The following is a 21,668-nucleotide window of genomic DNA, read 5'->3' on the forward strand; positions in this document are numbered from 1 at the left end:
GTTGTGGCAGATGCCAAGGTACTTTAAAAGTGCGGTACACCTTCCTAGGAACTGTGCTTGGACATTCTGTAAGTACCCAAAGGATATATTTCTATCTGTTTAGAATTATGAAAAAACCTAGTAACAAAAGCACTCAACAAACTGCTACAAGTGGCTGCTTTTCCTTCAATCAGAGCCTTGGCTGTCCAGAGTTCTAGGAATCAACAAGAGACTTACAAAAAGTGGTAAAAGTCTAAAAGAAGTCTAGGACAGCTGTTTCCTCTACCTGGCCGTGCTGGTATAGAGGCTACTTGGAGCCTGGCTTGAAGAGGCGCTCGTGGTGGGGGTGGACTCATAATCAGAAAGGACAGGCTCTGATCCAAACTGCAATGCCCCAAACTGCAGGTTTAGCCCTGAGATATCTGCTGAACCAGGCATCTCCACAGCCAGAGCAGGAATCTGTAGAGAAGATAAAGAAATGGTTTACTATAACCTTACTGTAAGACTGATAACAAACCTCCACATCAGACTTCCAAACTACATCCTTACAATCTCAATTCTCAAATCCTACACCCCTTTGCCCTAAAATAATATCTATCTAAAAGTTCAAATACCTTAGAAGTCAAGGAGGCTTTTTTCTTCTGCTGTTTGAGTTTTTGCTGAGCCGGCTGAGGGCTAGAGGATTGGTTGTCTGAAGACCCAGGAGACATCTGTGGAGCCGAGGTGGATTTGCTTGGCAGAGGAGAAGACGGGGGTGGAGGTGCAGCTGTGGAGGTAGCCACAGCAGGTGTCTTCTCCTGAAGGAACACCTCCATCATGGTTGAAGACGGGGTGAAAGCCTGGCGCTTTGTAAAGGGGCTGTGCACTGTTGAATCATTTGGGTTCTTCAAATCTGCATGAGGACATCCAATAGGTATGAGGCCGGAGGTCCTCATTAACCTCAAGAAAATACTATCATTCTGTGACAACCATTGGGTTATATCAAATCAACACTATTACACTGCTTTGTAAGAAAGCAATCTAGAAGTGGCCCATATTCAGAGTATAAGGTCCTAAAACGGCAAAGTTCATAAACTCTTCCAAAGGCAACAGACTGTTTTCAAATACTGACGATAAATCTAGGAAAAATCCAAAACATCCTCATGTCAACAGAAGACTGCAAATGTGTACAGGGTTAAATTTGATGAAAGAGATATACAGCCTCAACTTATATATTTATTATTCCCCAGCTATCTGAACTGAGCCTCTCTGACAAGGGGAAATGAGTGTGGGTACTCCTCCTCCCAGCCTCTTGGCAGTAATCCTCCAACGCTTAAAGAATTCAGTCACTTTCCATCTTTCTCACCATACTGCACCAGCGATGGGGACTGTGTGGTAGAGCCCATGTCCCATGAGGAGGTGGTGGTGGTTCCAGATTGAGAATGCTGAGCTGCCAACTGAGCCAGGGCCTGAGCAGTCTTGAATTGCTCCAAGAACTGGGAGCCTGTGGTGCTGCCGCCTTTAGCTTCACCGACATCACCAAATCCTTTCCCTAACATGCTCACCTGTAGATTAACACAGAGATTAGAGAAATCCACAGCCAAATAACCTTGTTCAGCTACTCAAAAAGACACTCATCTGGGTTAAGAGTCAGTATAAAGAATGTCACTAAATGGAATAGTCTATTACAGCATAAGGCCTGGACTGAGACTGTCTAGACTTAAATCCTGGTTATAATTGTGGAAAAATGACTTGTAGTCATCTGTACCTCATTTTCCTCATCTGAAAATAGTAGTAGTATCTCATAAAGATGTAGGAGGATTAAACAAACAATAGATAAAAAGCATTTAATATGTGCATGACACCTAGAAAGCACTCAAAGAAATTTAAGAGCCATTAAAATTGATACCATTGCCATCACCCTTCCCTCCCTCCTTCTCAGGGACTTCCTTTTCTTCTTTGGCCATGCCAGGTCTCAGTTGCCTAACAAGGCATTTCTAGTTGTGGCATCCCTAGTTGTGGCATATAGGATCTAGTTCCCTGAACCCGGGCCCCCTGCACTGGGAGCGTGGAGTCAGACACTGGGCCACCAAGGGAGTCCTCAGGAATTTCTTTTTTTGTTTGTTTTTTAAGAAGCGCTTTTTTGTTTTTTGTTTTTTTTTTTTTTTAATATTTATTCATTTATTTGGCTGCACCAGGTCTTAGTTGCAGCATGTGGGATTTAGTTCCCTGACCAGGGATCGAACCTGGGCCCCCTGCATTGGGAGCTCAGAGTCTTAACCACTGGGCCAGCAGGCAAGTCCCCTCAGGAATTTCTTTAATGACTGGAGGAGGGGTTTCCCCCCTTTTTGAATTTTTAAATCAACTGATAACTGTTTACTAAGCTAACATGAAGATGACATAAAATTTCACTTCAGTCATTAGTGTCTTTGCCCCTTCCACTGAAAAGCTCAGAGAGAATAAAGAAAAACTTACTCTTGATGCTTCTGGGGGAATCCCCAATACCAAGTAAAACTACCATCCTAGACCAGAAAATTAACCATTCTAAAGAAACTCTAAGGAGATTTAATCTAGTCTTCCTAGGTTCTTATTTAACCACATCATGATTTTCATCATTAAGCAGCACTTATACAAAATCAATCTGTCCAACTCAGGGTAAGACTTTTTCTTTTGCACTTCAGTCTGCATTTCAAGATTACACAAAGAAAAACCAAAACAGCCAAAACCTAGTTGAAAGTACAGGATTGTAGGAGAAATGATCCCACACAGCAATGATTACCAAATACTCTGCAAGCATGAAACATTAAAGACACAGAAAATTACTTTATATTCACATATTATGATAATAAGGACTCCTATATTACTTACATCTATTAAATTTTAAGGGAAATTAATCCTGTAATTTATCCTGAAAGGAAAAGAACTACATTAAATAGCACACTAATTAATACAGATAATAAGAAAGAACAGAATAGTATTTGTGTTTAGTTTAACTTATCACATGACACACATTAAATAGAATGTTAAGGGTAAGGTGGAAATATACCGAAATTTCAATTTTTGATGAGAATTTGGATTTGGGTATAAATCTTAAATTCCAGGCTTTAAAGGTAATTTAAAGTGACACAAAGCACGTAACTCTTTTCAAGTCATCTATCTTAGGGGCTGGCAGCTATTTTCTGATCATCTTTATCCCATTTTCTTTCTTTCTTTTTGGTCCCAACACTTCTTTCCCTTTCCCTTCTCTTCCAGTTTTTCTCACCTGTCGCCATTCATATATGGCAGAATATTAACCACCAAATTACCATTAACACAGGAAATTATTTTAGGATAATGGTTAAAAATTAAAAAACTTCTGGATTAGAGGCTGACTTGACAATTTTCTAGTTGAAGCAATTACTATTAATATATATCTTACTACTAGATAAGTAAAAGTATATGCATACACACTGTCTCTTACCTCTTGACAACCACCAAAAAGTAAACAGACAGCAAAGTAAAAGAAAGAAAAAGCAGTACTTTTAGGATTTACTGACCATAAGAAAGTTGGTCCTTGTATCATCTTTGTTTATTTAGCCTTTCCTGTAATTGATGACCTTAAATTTTTTAAAAATAATTCTGAATCAACAAGTCATTTTTTGTTAAGTGCTCCAGGGTGTTAACAACTAATATCACTACTGCCACCACATTTGTATAACTTTTACTCATAATCTTATCTGTCTTCCTGAAGCCCTGTAAGATAGGCACAGCAAGCACCCTTATCCCCACTTAAGGAGAAAAGGAGAAACAGTTATTATATGGGCAGATTCAGGAAGACCCCAAGTTTTTAGAAGCTTACCTCAGAAATGTCTGATTTAAATAAATACATATGATAATTGTGCTCTATCAAGAAACAGGGAAGTGCTACCACCTCTCATCAACGTTTAATTACTGTTACTAATTAGTATCAGCGTTAAAATTGTCATTGATTTTCTCTCTTCAAGAATAATAGAAAATAAGGACTTCCCTGGTGGCCCAGTGGCTAAGACCCCACATTTCTAATGTGGGGGGCCGGGAGAGAGGACTGGGTTCGACCTCTGGTCAGGGAACTAGGCCCTGGATGCCACAATTAAAGATCCTACATGCCACAACAAAGATCTAAGATCCCAAGTGCCACAACTAAGACCCAGCACGGCCAAATAAATTAATTTTTTCCCCAAAAAAATTACATTAAAAAAATATATATATATATTGTTCAGCACTGTTACGTAGTCAGTAAATGGGGTCAGAGCTTCCCAGGTGACACAGTGGTAAAGAATCCACTGCAGGAGATATGGGTTTGATCTCTGGGTCAGGAAGATCCCCTGGAGTAGGAAATGGCAACCCACTTCAGTATTATTATCTAGAAAATTCCCTGGACAGAGGAGCCTGGTGGGGTCCATGGGGTTACAAAGAGTCAGACACACTGAGCAACTGACAACAAATAAAATGTTTATTCATTTTTATAAGACAATTCTGTCTGTCCACAACTAAATCCTCTCCTAGAGCTATCCCCTATTACCCAACTCAACATTTCTATACTCAAGTCTGCTCAGGAAGATAAAAGATGCTTTTTACCTTGCCCCAAACCTTTCAGGTGTCACTGAAAGGACTTATGATATTTTTAAGTATGTGCTGGGGTTGCATAAAACTTTAAGATACACCTTGTTTCCTACTTACCATACTGTGATGAGAAAATGTGTTCCCTGAAGCAGGCTGTGATATGGCACTCTGCTTCGAGTTACTGAACACCAGAGGCTGGGCAAGAGAAGGAGCCTGAGAGGGATCCAGATTAGATGAATCATTCTCCATTGAAGATGGTGTCTTTCCCAACAGAACAGCAAGGTCAATTCTAATGGAGAGAGAAAGTTTGATGAATAATGACAGAACATTCTTGTCTCCCAATACCCGACTTAGATTAAGGACAGATCAAAAGGAAGTCACTCCGCAGAAACACAAAGCCCTAAAATGCTGAACTCATCAAAAATAACAGATGTATGAGTCACAATAGCATTCAGATGTATTCCAATGGAGCTGACATCCTTAATGTTATTTATATTTTTAATTTTAGTGAAATTTAACTTAATGAAATAGCAAATGTTAGTTTTAATACAGCAGCTCCATAACTGGCCCCAAATTAACTAACTTTTAGTCATGATTTTCATACTGAATACCTGTCATGACCAATATCTAAGACCACAAACAGAATGCTGGCATCCTCTAGTGGCTTTAGAACAAGAAGGATTTAGGCAATTTTTTCCCCAGTTTTTAAAAAATTCCAGAAGTCACCTGTGGTATAATAAAAACATATACTAGGGGCTTGGCAAATTTCTTTAGTAAGAGGGTATATCTTTTATTTTTCATAATTGGTCCCTTTCAACCGCAGTTTAAGATAATAGTTACTCGGGGAGGGGGACCCCCACACACATAGTTTTGAGAAGGTGGCTGGTCACCAAAAACACCAAGAAAGTGAATCAGAGTTGGAACTTTCAACCCCACTACACTCCACCCACCTCTAGGAAAGGAAGGGGAATTAAGAGACTGAATTCAATCACCAATGACTTAATCAATTATGCCTATGTAATGAAACTTTGATCAAAACCTCTTGAACAGTGAGATTCAGTGAGCTTCTGGTCTGATGAACACATATGACCCACAAGGAGGGCAGAACACCCAGAGAGGGCTTAAAAGCTCCATGCTTCACTTCCCACACCCTGGCCTGTGTATCTCTTCCATTTGGCTGTTTCTGAATACTGGTTAAACTAATAAATCAGGAACGTCAAGTAAAACTCTTTCCTGTATCCTAGATCAATCAAATGATTGATTTAGGATCAATCATCCTAGAAAATTATTGAATCTGAAGAGGGGGCTGTGAAAACCCCCAAATTTGTAGCCAGCTGAGCAGAACTGTGTGAGTAGCCTGGGCACCTCTGCAGAAAGGCTGTCCTAGGGTACTGAGCAGTCAACATGGGTCTGTGCTAACTCTGGAGAGTTATTGTCAAAACTGAATTAAACTGCTGAACGCTTAGCTGAACACACAACCTGCGTGGGGAAAAAAATCACAGATATTTGGTGTCATTAAAAACAACAACAATTAACCTCAGTTAATGACATCCTTAACATTCTATTCTTATCACACTTCTTATTAGGACATTCTGAGTTAGTTCAGTTCAGTCACTCAGTCGTGTCTGACTCTCTGCAACCCCATGGACTGCAGCACACCAGGCTTCCCTGTCCATCACCAACTCCTGGAGCTTGCTCAAACTCATGTCCATCAAGTCGGTGATGCCATCCAACTATCTCATCCTGTCATCCCCTCCTCCTCCTGCCTTCAATCTTTCCGAGCATCAGAGTCTTTTCCAATGAGTCAGTTCTTTGCATCAGGTGGCCAAGGTATTGATTGGAGCTTCAGCTTCAACATCAGTCCTTCCAATGAACATTCAGGGTTGATTTCCTTTAGGATTGACTGGTTTGATCTCCTTGCAGTCCAAAGGACTCTCAAGAGTCTTCTCCAACACCACAGTTCAAAAGCATCAATTCTTAAGCATTCAGCTTTCTTTGTGGTCCAACTCTCACATCCATACATGACTACCAGCAGAACCACAGTTTTGACTAGGCGGACCTTTGCTGGCAAAGTAATGTCTCTGCTTTTTAATATGCTGTCTAGGTTGGTCATAACTTTTCTTCCAAGGAGCAGGTGTCTTTTAATTTCATGGCTGCAGTCACCATCCAAAGTGATGTTGGAGCCCAAGAAAATAAAGTCTGTCACTAGTTTCACTGTTTCCTCATCTATTTGCCATGAAGTGATGGGACCAGATGCCATGATTTTAGTTTTTCTGAATGTCGAGTTTTAAGCCAGCTTTCTCTCTCTCCTCTTTCACTTTCGTCAAGAGGCTCTTTAGCTCTTCTTCGCTTTCTGCCTTAAGAATGGTGTCAGCTGCATATCTGAGGTTATTGATATTTCTCCAGCAATCTTGATTCCAGCTTGTGCTCATCCAGCCTGGCATTTTGCATGATGTACTCTGCATATAAGTTAAATAAGCAGCGTGACATTATACAGTCTTGATGTACTCCTTTCCCAATTTGGAATCAGTCTGTTGTTCTGTGTCCAGTTCTAACTGTTGCTTCTTGACCTGCATATAGATTTCTCAGGAGTCAGGTAAGGTGGTCTGGTATTCCCATCTCTTTAAGAATTTTCCAGTTTTTTGTGATCCACACAGTCAAAGGCTTTCGCGTAGTCAATAAATCAGAAGATGTTTTTCTTGAACTCTCCTGATTTTTCTATAATCCAACGGATGTTGGCAATTTGATCTCTGGTTCCTCTGCCTTCAAGCTGGATTCTGAGTCAGTAACTATCATGAAAGTGAAAGTGAAAGTCACTCAGTCAAGTCCGACTCTTTGCGACCCCATGGACTATACAGTCCATGGAATTCTCCAGGTCAGAATACTGGAGTGGGTAGCCTTTCCCTTCTTCAGGGGATCTTACCAACCCAAGGACACAATACAGGTCTCCCACATTGCAGGCAGATTCTTTACCAGCTAAGCCACAAGGGAAGCCCAAGAATACTAGAGTGGGGTAGCCTATCCATTCTCTAGTGGATCTTCCCAACCTAGGAATTGAACTGGGGTCTCCTGCTTTGCAGACGAATTCTTTACCAACTGAGCTATCAGGGAAGCCCTATAGCTATCATATCCAGGTCCAGAAATAATCCAAGAGTTTTTCAGGGGATAAAATATTCCCTGACAAGTGTTACCTCCCTCTATTGATCCCTACTTATGTTCAAGTCCTAAAAAATTTGTAAGATAGATGCTAGGGGAAAAAATGATCTTCATACTCAGTTGGCTAAAACAAAGACATACTTACAAAGCAAGAGAAGAAGCTACTGGACAGTTCTGCAAATTCCGAAGTAAATCAAATCTTTCCACTTTTAGTTTTTCTTAACCCAACTTACTGTAAGTTTATATTATTCTAAGTTTTAATCAATATCCAGGATGCTGACAAGGCTAATGTATATATATATATATATTTTTTTTTCCCCTGATATATGTATTAATAAAGGACTATCTGTAAGAGAGTTAACTTTAAAATTATAGTATACAGATTTCCATTCAGTAGATTAACTACTATCAACTCTTACAAAAACCTACCTATAAACTAAATAGGACCATAATGTAATTTAATTCTCATTATTATCAACACCATGGGAGTTCATAAAGGCCCAGTACCACTCCTTCCTTACAGCTCACTTAGCAGATTCCTTTGAGAAAAGATACTGGTAATTCACACCACAGACTTGCCTCTGACCAGCAGTGATTGTCACATTCTCCGCAGGCAGAGGCACTGAAGACACATTAGAGGCAGTGAAGATCTTGGTCTCAGAAAGCTGGAAAACAGAGGCATTAGTCACTCCTAGTGTTAGGCTAGATATAGTCCAGAAACCTGGCAGAGGTAAAGGGAATGCAACATAAGAAAAAGGGGAAAATTCCTTGAAGAGAAAACTATTTACCCTAAGGAATCCTGAAAGGACTGACTTTCAAGCCCCTTCTATCTATCTTCTATAGATCCTATCAAAAGAGAGAGCAAAATCCATGAACCCAATAAAACCTAGTGGAGTCACATAATATGCACCCTGAACTTACAAGAAGGTGAATATGCTAGATAGAAAAATAGAGAAAGCCCCTTTATATTTTCCCACTATACCTCCCAACTCCTACCTTAATCCAAACCATACTTTATCTTCCACTAATCCTCTCAAAGAAAGAAAGATTCCAGCCAAAATGAAGACAGAAATAAAAACAATTCTTGGCTGTTGAGCAGTAAGGGCCCAAGTTTTGATGTGTTGAAATTTGCAGGAATAATTTTAATGTGTTTTGCCTTAAAACTGACTTTATTCCATCTAGTCTCTCTCCTATAAAACACTAAAATCAGGTAAGCAATTGCAGGGAATAAATATTCCTACTATTCAAAGTTGATTTAATTTTTTTAGCCATGCTGCCACGTTTGTGGGAGCTCAAAGTTCCCCAACCAGGAACTGAACCCTAGCCCTCAGCAGTGAAAGTGTGGAGTTCTAACCACTGGACCACCAGGCAATTCCCCAAAGTTTAAAAAAAACTTTCTGATTGAAGCCTCCCCTCTAAAGACAGGGAATTCACTCGCCCCAATATATCATTCTCTGAAAGGTGGTTAAGCAGACGAGCCAAATCTTAGGACGTATTCACAAAGCAGTCTAGCTGAGCTACAATAGAAAGGAATCACACTCTGATGCTGATATATCTGGAATTTTAAAACTCAGCCCTGAAAACCAAAACAGCTTGACACACCGTTTCCTCTTACCATATTCTGTCTTGCTTGAATAAATACAAATACAGGAAAGTTCATCCATGATTGCTATAATTCACAGCAAAGGCTTGACTGTGACCAGCGATCAGCAAAATCCTTTTACTCAGGTACTACTCCAGTGAATTCACATAGCTGTTTATGTGCCACCCATCTATGAGGTTTCTAAGTTTAGTCACTGGAGGACAGCCAAACCTACATAATCATCTCAATTAAAATCACCCAAGTTGGGCTCCGAGTACAATAACAAAATGGGTTTCAGAGTCAACCAAACTTTCACCACGTACCCACCTCTAAACCAATTACAGAACTGTACACCAAAGCCTGAATGTGAACCAAATAACCACACTGCTCCAAGGAGCGTCATGTGCTACCAGAAGCTACCTGAAGCTACCTGCCTGACTCCATCTCTGGTGCCCTACCCAACCACCAACGCTTCCTGGGATAAATCCGACAATCAGATATTGGACTTACACAAGTGCACTTGCCCTTTCCATAGTCTGGTTCCAGAGAGTCCTGTTCATGCCCAGTCTCCTTCATATAACATATGTGAAATGTTCTGGCTCAGAACACTATTTTGGATGTAAAAGTTTTGGGTCAGAATCTTAAGGGTGAATTTTGAGGGGTAGAATCATACCCATTTTCTATCCCTAAAACATCACTTAGGGATAGAAGGTACTAATGAAAAATAACATGGAATTACTTACATCTTCATTCCAATCTTCAGTTCCCCACTCCTCTGTTGCAGTCCTCCATGCACCTGGGAATAAAGAAAAACACGGTGAAGTAACTTTTAATGCCAGTACAAAGCATGTGCAGAAAATACTAATGCATTAAATTTTTTGGCAGCCAAAAGTGTAACCAGCATTTAGTAATCAGAAAGGAATCTTGGGCTTCAGAGGGAGGAAGAGACTTTAGAATACCTCAGAACACCAGGGTTCTAATTAGATTAAATTTCACAGCTACTTTCAGTTTTTGTCACACAGCTGTAATAGGAAAGAGCATGAGACAGCAAGAGAGAGAAAATAGAAGAGAGAGCAAGACTCCAAGAGACCCAGCACTCCAAGCAATCTCTTACAGCCCTTCAGGCCTGACTCAGTGGTCTGTTCAGTGAAATGACAGCAGACAATTCAAGCCAAAACATGCACACTCTATTGAGTATAAGACAATATTGCCAGCAGTCTGAAGAGACGTGGCAGCAGGGGCAGAGGAACACAAATGGTCTCAGTTGAAGGGCAATGAAGAAGGCAAGGCCTGAAATCCAAACAGAGCACTGACACCTATCTGCTATGGGAACTGAATTAAGAAACCCCGCTGGCTGTTATTTTCAGAAGATACAAGGCGAAACTTGAAAAATCAAGTACGTGTGATAATTACTGTACTAATCCTAACTATACAAGACATGAAATCTGACCTGCTAAGCTCATGGCACAGACAATGGAGTTATACAGTCTCCTCCTGTTGGTAACAACATAGTGCAAATATAGTTTCAGTAGGAGAGGTCCATAAATAATCAAACTATCTTCCACATTCCCCTTGTTTTGCTTCACATATACACATGTCCTCCCCTCAGAAAAGGAACCTACCTTTTCTTAAGGAATATGGGTGAATTTCTTTTTTATTTTTTTTGGGTGAGTTTCTGAGACCTAAAATTCTTCTCAGAAAAGGAACCTGCCTTTTCTTAAGGAATATAGGTGAGTTTCTTTATTATTATTTTTTTTGGGGGTGAGTTTCTGAGACCTAAAATTCTTCCCTTCAAGCAAAGGACCACACTAAGAAATAGGCACTTATCTGTAGGAAACACAAGAAAACTTCTGGTTTTCTTCTCTAGAATAACAGTATATATTTAATAATTCTTACAGCATTCTCCCCAAATGGAGAAAATTTCTTACAGGAATCAAAGAATGAAGGTCTGGCATTCAGATTTCATGGTCACTGAAAATAAACATTCTAATACCTACAAAACCCATTTGAAATCCTTCTAAACATTTAATAATGAAAAATCCTATTTCCTAGAGAAAAATATGTCAGTGCAATGCCTTTCCCAGGACAGTATTTAAACTGTACCACAGAAATTTCAAGCCACTTAACAATGACAATGTTCTCCAAATCAAATTTAAGTCCAACCTCAATTTAGACAAGCTACAAACAACATTCTTCTCCCCCTCTCTGGTGATATCATTCTTCCTCCCCATTGACATCCATCCCACCGTCGTTAACTGGAATCCAAAAGGGGGGTTAACACATACACACAATCCTAGAATTAGAAGTGATCTAAGAAGTTACATACTACTTAGAAGCTATCTCTCATGCAAGAATTTTCTTCCCCTGCACTCTGGTGACTGTATCTGGAATGGAAAGGAAGACTGTAGACAGCTACTTGACACCTTCCTATACCGGACATATGGTTACAGCTAAGGAAAAAGACTACACACTGAAGAAGCATTAAGACGCAGAAAGCGTTCAAATATTCTAACAACAGATTAGGGCTTCCACTCCATCAGCAAAAAGCATAGACAACGTAAATATTAAAGTGTTCATTAAACAATTTTCTAAGTAAGAAAAACAGGCACAGAATAAAAGGAAAAAGCAGAAAAATAAAAAAGCAGGAAGACATAAAGATGACATATCCACAGATATTTCAGTTCATAAAAATCTATTAAATATCCGGGGCAGTTAGGCGCCTGGATGTATCATACCAGGAGCAGTCTCAAATTTTCGGGGATAATTTGACCCCTCAACCCCAATGAAATCAAGTCCTGAAACAAAAAAGAAAAGAAAAGAAAAAACAACCAGTGAAATTTTGTTTGTGAATGAGAATGATTGCCCCCAACACACAACTCCCACTGTACCTGTGGATATTTTAAGGGTAGATTTCAGTCTCTTTTTAAAATAAAAAGGGAATTTGAAGTTTGCTATCATGAAAACATAAAAAGAGATCATGCATGAAGAGTTCAAGTCATCAAACTACCACAGGTGAATCACGGAACTGACCCAACACTGACGAGATAACAGCAGCACAGAGTCTCATTTGGCCACAAATCAACAGCTCCGATTCTGGCCTCCCAGATCTGCTCTTCTCCACACGGTGTACACACACACACACCTCTTCCTTTCCTCTTCTTCCAACCAACCTAGGACTGCGACTCCATGCCTAATTTTCTGTCCACAACTAAAAACAAATCCCTCAACTTGTTATTCAGACTGCTACCAATGCTCTAAAAAGCCATCAAAAGATGAATGAAGAGCAGTTCTAATACCTCCAAAGTTAAAATAGAAAAGGACATTTCATAGCCAATAAGGAAGCTCAAAAAGTTACCTAGCTTGACAATAACTTTAGCCTCCACCCCTGAGAAATTCGTATTCAAAATGAGCTTTTAAGACAGCTTGATGGAAAAAAAAAAAAAGACAGCTTGATGAACAAAAAGCACATAATATTCAGGACCTGAGGTAAAGCATACTGTGGGCAGTAGATGAGAAGAAGTTTGTGCCAAAGACCTACCTAAAGATGCAAGATTAAGGTAACAGATCTCTGAAACAGGGGTAAGGCAAATTTAAGTGGATAAGGAGTCAAGAGAGCCTATTTCATGCTCCTCTATTAACCCATCCCCTCTTTATAAGACAAAAAAAGTCTCAGGCTTTTCCTTCCATGTGGTGACCCAGTCAGAAGGAGATAGCTGATCTCCTCAGAAGAAAATACTCTGGAACCCAGAGGCTGCTCTCATTTAAAGTAATAAAAGTATCTTACTTCCAAATACATCTTGATGTGTCCCACAAGCCTAACATACTTACAAACATCTATGCTACCCAGATATGCACCGAAGTCAGCTAACAAAAAAAATCAAACCCCATAATACCCTACCATACCCAGAACACTATCCAACAATGAGAGGCTGAAAGTCTCCAGATTTTCTTCTTGCCCAGATACTGATTATTTCCCAACAATTAAAGGAAAAAGACATTCCTATCTCTGTACACAAAAACAAATTAACAGTGGGCTTTGATTCTGGGCCCTGTTCACCTCTACAAGCAGTGGTTTGATTAATCCTGGATAGCTTATCAAAAGGCAAAGCCAAACAGAAACACTAGGAAATACAACTGGGAGCTAACAGTATAATGGAAAGAGCATGGCCTTACAGAGTCGAAAAATTCTGAGTTCAAATACTAGCCAATTTCATAATCACTCCTGCAATCTAAACCTTGTCATCTGAAAAGTGACAACAAATAATGTTTGTTTTATAAAATAAGTGAGAGATCAGGTGAAACAGCATGTACAATGTGCCTATAGGCACACAATAAATACAGACTACACAGTAATACAACTGTTATCCCTTTCTCTCCCTGTCTCAGCACTCAGGAGCTATACCTTCACTTTTTTATGTTAGTATAACCTCAAAAAAATTACTTCCTTAGGTTCCTAGAGACAAAAAATGAATAAAACAGTCACTCACTCGTCCCATCATCTGGTTCAAAGTGGCCAGTGTTGTTCCATGTATTGCCGCTATTATTGCCGTAGTTATCATCAGTATTGGCCGGCTCTGCATAATCAGCTGGGTTAAAGGTTCTGGGAGAAAAAATAAATAAAAAGCTTAAGAGCCTCTGAGCTCTAAGCAACATCAGTTAAAATTAACTCAAATGGAGGGCAATTAGAAACTTGTCTGTTCACTTTTCCTCATTTTACCAGCTTACCTAAAATTTCATGATATAATCTTATATGTATCTATCATTCCCCTTGTGTTAGGACACTGATAAAATCCACATGAAGATTTTGGAAAAACAGCAGGTATATGTATTCATATGAAGTTATGAGATACGTAATCCAGGTGGTAAATGCTTATCTCACTAAAATAAGCCCAATGTCTACACACATCTGATGAAATAGTGTAGCAATCTGATCACACTTGGTTACTTAGCTGCCTATTATCCTCAGGATACCAGAATATTAACCACATCAAGCTACTATGGTAACACTTATGAAAAAAAATTAAAGACTGTGACATTGGATCAATGAAACTCACCCCATTCCTTGAGCAGAAAATCTTCCTCCGCGCCTACCAGAGCCACCTAAAGAGGGAGAGGGATACATTTTAAAAGTTGATATAAAACCACCATACCAACTGAGACAACTTTGCAAAGTAAGTGGTTGACATTATTAGATGTTCCTTCTCTCACTCCGCAGCACAACAGTTAATACAGGAGGACAACCCTTATTATTGACAAGATTGTTTCTTTGGTGACTGAACTGCTGGATCCTTAAGCAAACACAGTAATGACAATAAATACTAGAGGAAATGACATCTACCTTCATTCTCACTGCCCTCACAGTAATCTCTAGAATTTGCACTACATCTCAACAATTAAGGTACCCAGCATCCATTTGAATTTTTTTTTTTTTAAATAAAGCAGACCCCTACTAAACTAGTAAGAGTAGCATGTCCCCAGCATCCATTCCCCCAACAAAATGATCACCTCTGCCTCGGCCACGACCTCTTCTGCCTCTTTCTGTGCCTCTTCCAGAAGGTCCTCCACTCTTGGTGCCATCTAATCCATTTTCCTGACCTCGAACTGAAATTTAAAAACAAAACACTACAAATGGCCAGAGTAAAGTGAATAGAAAAAAAATATATAAACAGCATGCATACATGATGGGGGGGGGGGGGCAAAAACAAAGAAGAGAAAATGAGCTGGAAGGACAGAACATGATGGTTACGAGGGAAATGGTTCCCAGTCAAAAAATTTTACAAACAGCTAACAAGGTAATTTCATGCTAAACTGGCGGCTGTTGCTAAAAAAAATTCTATGTAAGAAATGCCAAGATCTCAGAACAGATGATCGTAAGAAAAATAAAAAAGATAAGGGTTACTCGGTCCAGCCTCACAAGGCCCTGACATCCCTCAAGTCTAGACATTACTAACCCACAGCTGGTTTTGTTAAAGCCCCATGCATACACTCTCGTCCACGGCTGGCACCTCTTCCCCGTCTTGGTGGCCCACCACGTCGCCGACTATAGTCTCTGTCACGGTCTCGATTTTCTTTGCCTTCCTCGTTGGATTCCGTTTGGCCACCATCCTTCTGTCCTGAGACACCCTTCTTCTTCCCGACCATCTCCCAGGAATGCTAAAGAAGGGAAGAGCATTCATGTCAAATCAATACAGGCTGCTACCAGGAAACCAGAGATAAAGGTTGGGACAACTGTTAACCACTCTCTCTCAGTATCCATATCTAAGATACTTCTATAAGTTTACTTCTGTTTAAGTTGAGGGTATAGACAGAACCTCAAAACAAATTCTGCACCTATCACTGCAAAACTGAAGCCCTTTCTGTGGAGGAGGTGCTTATGAACAAATGGACTGCAGGAATCATTCTCAAAAGAACCACCGAGATCTCAACCCAGTTCAGTCATTTGGTGTCCCCTTAGTCAAAGGGCCCAGTTATTTACTGGTCCTTTCTTTCAAGTGGATTTCCTAGGCTGAAAACACTAGTTCCCTATGCATTCAGTAATTTCCAATTTTTTATAGCCTTATCCATGTCAAATAAAACTGAAAACTCAAAGTTTCTAAAAGTTAACTTTGAATTCAGAGTGAATGAATAGCATTTGCCTCTTGAGTACAGTCTCTAATTAAGTAACCAAGAATTTAGGAGGAAAACAACTACACCTGCTACCTAACCCATCCCTTCCACACACACCAATTTCCTTTATTTAAAAGACGACCAAATAGCAGTCAGGAAAGCACAGCCCTGGCCCTGAGACATGCTGACTATACGAAGCATGTCTGGTTTTACTGTGTTCTCCTTACACATCTGAAATTGCTATAATACAATTCAACCTTCCTCAAAACAGTTCAGGAATAAGTATTTACAGCAAGGAAAATAAGCTAAACAGCCATGCAAAAACTTATTCCTTAGGAAAACGAATTTTATAAACTTAAAGTTCTTTTTTTTTGTCTTGTTGTGTGGCTTGCAGGTTCTCAGTTCCCTGACCAGGGACTGAACCCAGGTGCTCAGCAGTCAAAGAGCAGAGACTTAACCACTGGACTGCCAGAGAATTCCTTATAAATTTCAAGTTTTAAACACACACATATACTCATTTATAATGTTTGCAGAAAATATGTACAAATAAGTTCAAACATGCACAAGTAAGTTTCAGTTCAAACGCCAAGACTATCATGTTTACCATCCTGGATACCAGGATTCCAAATACCAAATTACATAATACCAAATTATAATGGTCCTGTTTGCTCAGTAACAGCTATCAAATAACTTTAAAATATGGAATAGTAACATGAAATTACTATTAATTTTCTCAGGGCTAACCATAATTTGTCATATAAAAACAGTATCCTTTTAGGAAAACATGATGAAGGATTTAGGAAAAGTACTCTGATGTCTACAATTTATTTCCAAATAGTCCGAAGTGTTCACCAATGATGAGTGGATAAACAAAATGTGCTATAAACATGCAACAGAATATTACTCAGTCTTCCAAAGAACTGAAATTCTGACACAAGTCACAAGACAGATAAACCTTAAAAATATTTTGCTAAATGAAACACAAAAGGACAAACATTTGATTCCACTTTTATGAGGTACCAAGAATAGGCAATACCTTATATGAGATACCTAAAACACAAGATGTTACCCGAGCTGGGAGTAGGGAATGGAAAGTTAATTGTTTCATGGATACGGTTTCTAACTGGAAAATGAAAAAGTTCTGGAAATGGATAGTGGTAATGGTTGTACAGGGGCGTCCCAGGTGGCTCAGTGGTAAAGAATCCACCTGCCAAGCAGGAGATACAGTTTGGATCCTTGGATCAGGAAGACACCCTGGAGGAGGTCAAGGCAACCCACTCCAGTATTCTTGCCTGGGAAATCCCATGGACAGAGGAGACTGGCAGGTTATGGTCCATGGGGTTGCAAGAGAGTCAGACACAACTTGGTGACTACACAATAAGAATGACTGTACAGCACTGTGAATGTCCTTAGTGACAAAGAACTGTTTACTTAAAATTGTTAAATTGGTCAATTTCCTCTAGTGTATTTTACCACAATTTAAACATTTTTAAGTTCAAAACAAGTAAATTTAAAACTATACTAAAGGGTGCCATGAAGCAACTAAGCCCACACACTGCAACTACTGAAGTCTGTGTGCCTAGAGCCTGTGCTCTGCAACAAGAGGAGCCACCGCAATGAGAAGCCCGCGTACCGAAAGAGTTGTCTGCAATTGCCGCAACTAGCCCTCTAGTACTCTTGCCTGGAAAGTCCCATGGATGGAAGAGCCTGGTAGGTTGCAGTCCCTGGGGTCGCTAAGAGTCGGACACGACTGAGCAGCTTCACTTTCACTTTTCACTTTCATGCATTGGAGAAGGAAATGGCAACCCACTCCAGTGTTCTTGCCTGGAGAATCCCAGGGACAGGGGAGCCTGGTGGGCTGCCGTCTATGGGGTCGAAGAGTCGGACACGACTGAAGCGACTTAGCAGCAGCAGCCACAACTAGGAAAAAACCCTCAAGCAGCACTGAAGACCCAGCATGACCAAATAAAAATAAACAACTATATTAAAGGAACTTCCCTGGTGGCCCAGTGGTTAACAATTTGCCTTAAAATGCAGGGGACACAGGTACAATCCCTGGCCAGGAAACTAAATCTTGCAAGCTACACAGCTTGGCCAAAAAAAAAAAAAATTAAGCATCCACCTAGGACCTAGCAGCATCGTGTTGCCTATTCTTCCAACCCACCTGACTCCACATTAAGCTGTAGGTCACTTTATGCTCATAGTAGTTTTAATTCATAAATTATAGTAACCTCATACCTAAACCTGCCATCAGGAACTCTGGAAACGAGACTCAAAACAGTCAGTCCTTAGGAGTTTGTGTTAATCTGTATCAAAATCTGGAAGGTTTCAGAAACCTGTCACCTTTTAGCTTCTCTATGGTTATTTATCAGCTGCTGGCACCAGATTGGTTTTATACATAAAAAGAATTATTTACTATGCTTTGCCCAAAGGCACTGTCAGTTTTCTGATATGATCTCATCCACCCAAATACATGCAACATTCCTGGCAGCTGACTGATTCCCATTGGTTTCACTAGTTGCTAGTTTATTTGGGAAATAAACCTACATTCTCTAGCTTATTTTTTTAATACTGTGGAAGAAGGTCAGACTTCTAGTACTAGGAAGGTGAAACAAAACGTGACTTGTGCAAAAAAAAAAAAACAACTTTCACATTTTTTCTGCTATGCAGTATGTCGGACCTTACCCCCAACTAGGGATCAAACCCACGGTCAGTGCATTGGGAGCTTGGAGTCTTAACCACTGAACTTCCAGGGAAGTCTCAAAAAAAGCCACACTTTTAGAAAGCATAGGTAGTCCCACTTCCATCTCCATCCTACTCCCTGAAAAATCCTGCGGCAATTATTCCAGAGTAAACTCAAAATGAACCAAAACTGCTATCTGATTATTCAGGAAGTAATTTTCAAACAAAAGCAATAATTTACAACCTAATCTGGGGCCACACTTTTGAAGACAAAAATCTACAAATCTATATTCAATGATTAAAAAACAGTTTTCACTATTATTTCCCATTGTCTCAAAAAAAACTGACAAACCTCCAACATTCAGCTAAAGTAACACTGTAACATCAATCAGTTACTCTAAGGATGAAATCTGGTTATCAATCTCAACCAAAAATCCCGAGTAAGATCAAGTAAATGAAAATGACTTCAAGTGATACACTGCTCATTTAAAAAACTAGTAATAAAGGTCTCTACTAAACGCTGCAGAATATCCCAAAGATTATTTAGTAAGGCACAATCCTATTCTTAAGGGACATAACAAACACAATAGTAAGACAGTAACAAAACACAGCATTCTCATTAAGTGGAAAGGAAAGGAGAGGAAGAGGTGAAATCAACTCTAAATTCCAGAGCAAGAGTTCCTCCCATATCCCCTATCATCTCCAGGAATGGTCAACAAGCTGTAAAGTTTATTTCTCAGGCTTCCCTGGTCATCCAGTGGTTAGGAACCCACGTGTCAATGCAGGGGACATGAGTTGGATCCCTGGTCTGGAAAGATCCCAAATGCATCGGAGCAACTAAGCCCTTGAGCCACGACGACTGAACTTGAACGCTGCAACTACTAAAGCCCGTGTGCCCAGAGTCTGTGCTCTGCAACGAGAAGCCACCGTTGAGAAGCCACCACAGTAAGAAGCCAGCGCACCTCAATGAAGAACAGCCCCTCGCCACAACCAGAGAAAGCCTGAGAACAGTAACAAAGACCCAGTGCAGCCAAAAATTCATGAACAAAATAAATTATTTTCAAAAAAGGATTCTTTCTCTGCTACTTCAACAAAAATAAGTTCACATGATAAAAAGGTATTATGAAAAAAAAAAAGTTATTGTGAAATATAACGCTGATATTGCTGGGAATGTTCTGAAATCAGAATCCAGTAAGGGCTGTAGTTCTCTGTTCAACAGCAATAAAACAAGTGAGTGAGAAATCTTCTATTAGTAAGTAAGGTTATTTAGCAGCAACTCTTAACTCAGACTAACCAAGTCTTAAAAGTAGTCATTAGCCTAGAATCAACAATTATTCCAGGCCAACTAAAAGAAACTGATTTTATCTGTTTCTCCTATTTATTGCACATAAATTTTAAGTGTTTGCAACCTCCAACAAATAATCTCCAAGACAGTTCCTTGCTTTATTTGGAGAATAAGAGAGTATGCTTTAAGTTGACCCCTCTTGCTATTTTTGGAATTTACTAGCCTCTCAACCAGGGACCCACTTTCTAGAACACTTTATTAGCACTCTACCGTATCTGGGTTTCCTTCCAGCAGTACATTGATGGCTCTGTTGACATCTCCATTGCAGTCATGCAAAGCAATGACACATTCATCCTGGTTCTTGCCTGTGATATCAATCAACTGAAAGAGAAAGATCAACCATTATGAACAAGCTTGCACTCCCCCAAAAAGGAAAATAGATGAAGGAAAGGGAGAAGACACAGCTGAGTTTGAATCAGGTTTAAAAAAGCAAAACATGCAGAATTTTGACATTCTAGCTCCAAAAGCAAAACATTAACATCTGTGATTAAGGATGGGGCAAAAGTATTTATAAATCAATCGAACATTAAAGTATCTAATAGAGAATCAAATGCGGAAACAAACAGGCTTCAGCATACCATGACTCTCCATATTTCCTAGAAACCACAAATGCTAAATGTTGCTATACAACAGTACTAACAAATTCATTCAATAAAGAGGTTAAAATTAAGATAAAATCTCTTTGAATAAGGTATCTGTCCAAAGGAGCACAGTAAATCAGACAATAAAAGCACTCATGTATTGGCTTAACCTATCATATTTCAGGTCAAAATTCTTTTAATACCTAAAGTGGAACGTATCCTGGTAGGCATCAATCCTATTAACTGCGCTTTAATCTTCATGTTTTTTCCCACAACTTATGGCGAATCAAAAATACACTCACCTGTTTCACCTTTTCCTCAAAGTCAGCATCATTATGGTCCGAAATCATCTGTGCAAGTCGAATTTGTTCTGCAGTGGCCTAAAAAAGCAAGATCAAGAGACAACAGCTTAGAGAAATGAGAGGGACCAATACAGTCAACTGGGCTTCCCAGATGGCTAAGTGGCAAAGAATCCACCTGCCAAGCAGGAGACGCAGGTTCGATTCCTGGGTTGGAAAGATGCCCTGAAAAAGGAAATGGCAACCCACTCGAGTATTCTTGCCTCGAAAATCCCATGGACAGAGGAGCCCGGCCAGCTATAGTACATGGGGTTGCAAATGAGCCTGACACAACTTGGCAACTGAACAACAATCAATATTCATCATCTCCCACCCCGATTTCCTTCTACCTGTTACACACGACCAAGTAATAAAACATTTCCACCACCTCACTTCACTTCAGTTGCTCAGTCGTGTTCCACTCTCTGCGACCCCATGGACTATAGAGCCGTCAAGCTCTTTCCACCAGTTAAGATGCTTAAATGAGCAAAACAACAGAGTGAAGCTGTCACTATTTCACACTACCTTCTCTAAAAAAGCACAGAGCTTTTCTCTTATGTTCACAGTTAAAGAAACTCATTTCGGGATCAAATACCACTTTGAAACATCTGTGCCTTAATTCAATTTCATGTATTTGCAAAGTCATGTGAAAACCCTGTTCCTGTTTCTGCAATGATCACTGTCACTCTTATTCCCTAGGGATGAGAATAGCATAAGGTTTAGTCTGAGGATACACTGAGCATATCCTCCAAGTATCCAATGTATGCTTGTAAGATGTCAGAAATTTTAGCCCCAGCTGAGATAAATACTAGAATTCTGCTAGAAATTCACCTGGAAAG

General features: G+C 39.7%; 1 protein-coding gene across 23 annotated transcripts in view; it reads right to left on the reverse strand.

Annotated features, from left to right (window-relative positions):
• UBAP2L (ubiquitin associated protein 2 like) overlaps window positions 1-21,668 on the reverse strand; it is a 44,338-nt gene that overhangs the window by 16,932 nt on the left and 5,738 nt on the right. For 9 of the 23 annotated variants that reach the window (XM_065903493.1, XM_065903434.1, XM_065903421.1 and 6 more), the window contains exons 3-15: window positions 20,794-20,871; window positions 20,121-20,231; window positions 15,229-15,430; window positions 14,783-14,878; window positions 14,332-14,377; window positions 13,765-13,877; window positions 12,013-12,072; window positions 10,021-10,073; window positions 8,275-8,360; window positions 4,657-4,828; window positions 1,325-1,523; window positions 594-871; window positions 266-438 (exon numbers count right to left, since the gene is read on the reverse strand). In XM_065903493.1, coding sequence (XP_065759565.1) covers window positions 266-438; window positions 594-871; window positions 1,325-1,523; window positions 4,657-4,828; window positions 8,275-8,360; window positions 10,021-10,073; window positions 12,013-12,072; window positions 13,765-13,877; window positions 14,332-14,377; window positions 14,783-14,878; window positions 15,229-15,430; window positions 20,121-20,231; window positions 20,794-20,871 — 1,667 coding nt within the window. The remainder of the gene's footprint in view (window positions 1-265; window positions 439-593; window positions 872-1,324; window positions 1,524-4,656; window positions 4,829-8,274; window positions 8,361-10,020; window positions 10,074-12,012; window positions 12,073-13,764; window positions 13,878-14,331; window positions 14,378-14,782; window positions 14,879-15,228; window positions 15,431-20,120; window positions 20,232-20,793; window positions 20,872-21,668) is intronic. The other 14 variants (XM_065903560.1, XM_065903551.1, XM_065903522.1 and 11 more) reach the window with 3 other exon arrangements.

This window comes from Muntiacus reevesi, chromosome 1 (assembly GCF_963930625.1).
Source record: "Muntiacus reevesi chromosome 1, mMunRee1.1, whole genome shotgun sequence".
Lineage (NCBI taxonomy): Eukaryota > Metazoa > Chordata > Mammalia > Artiodactyla > Cervidae > Muntiacus > Muntiacus reevesi.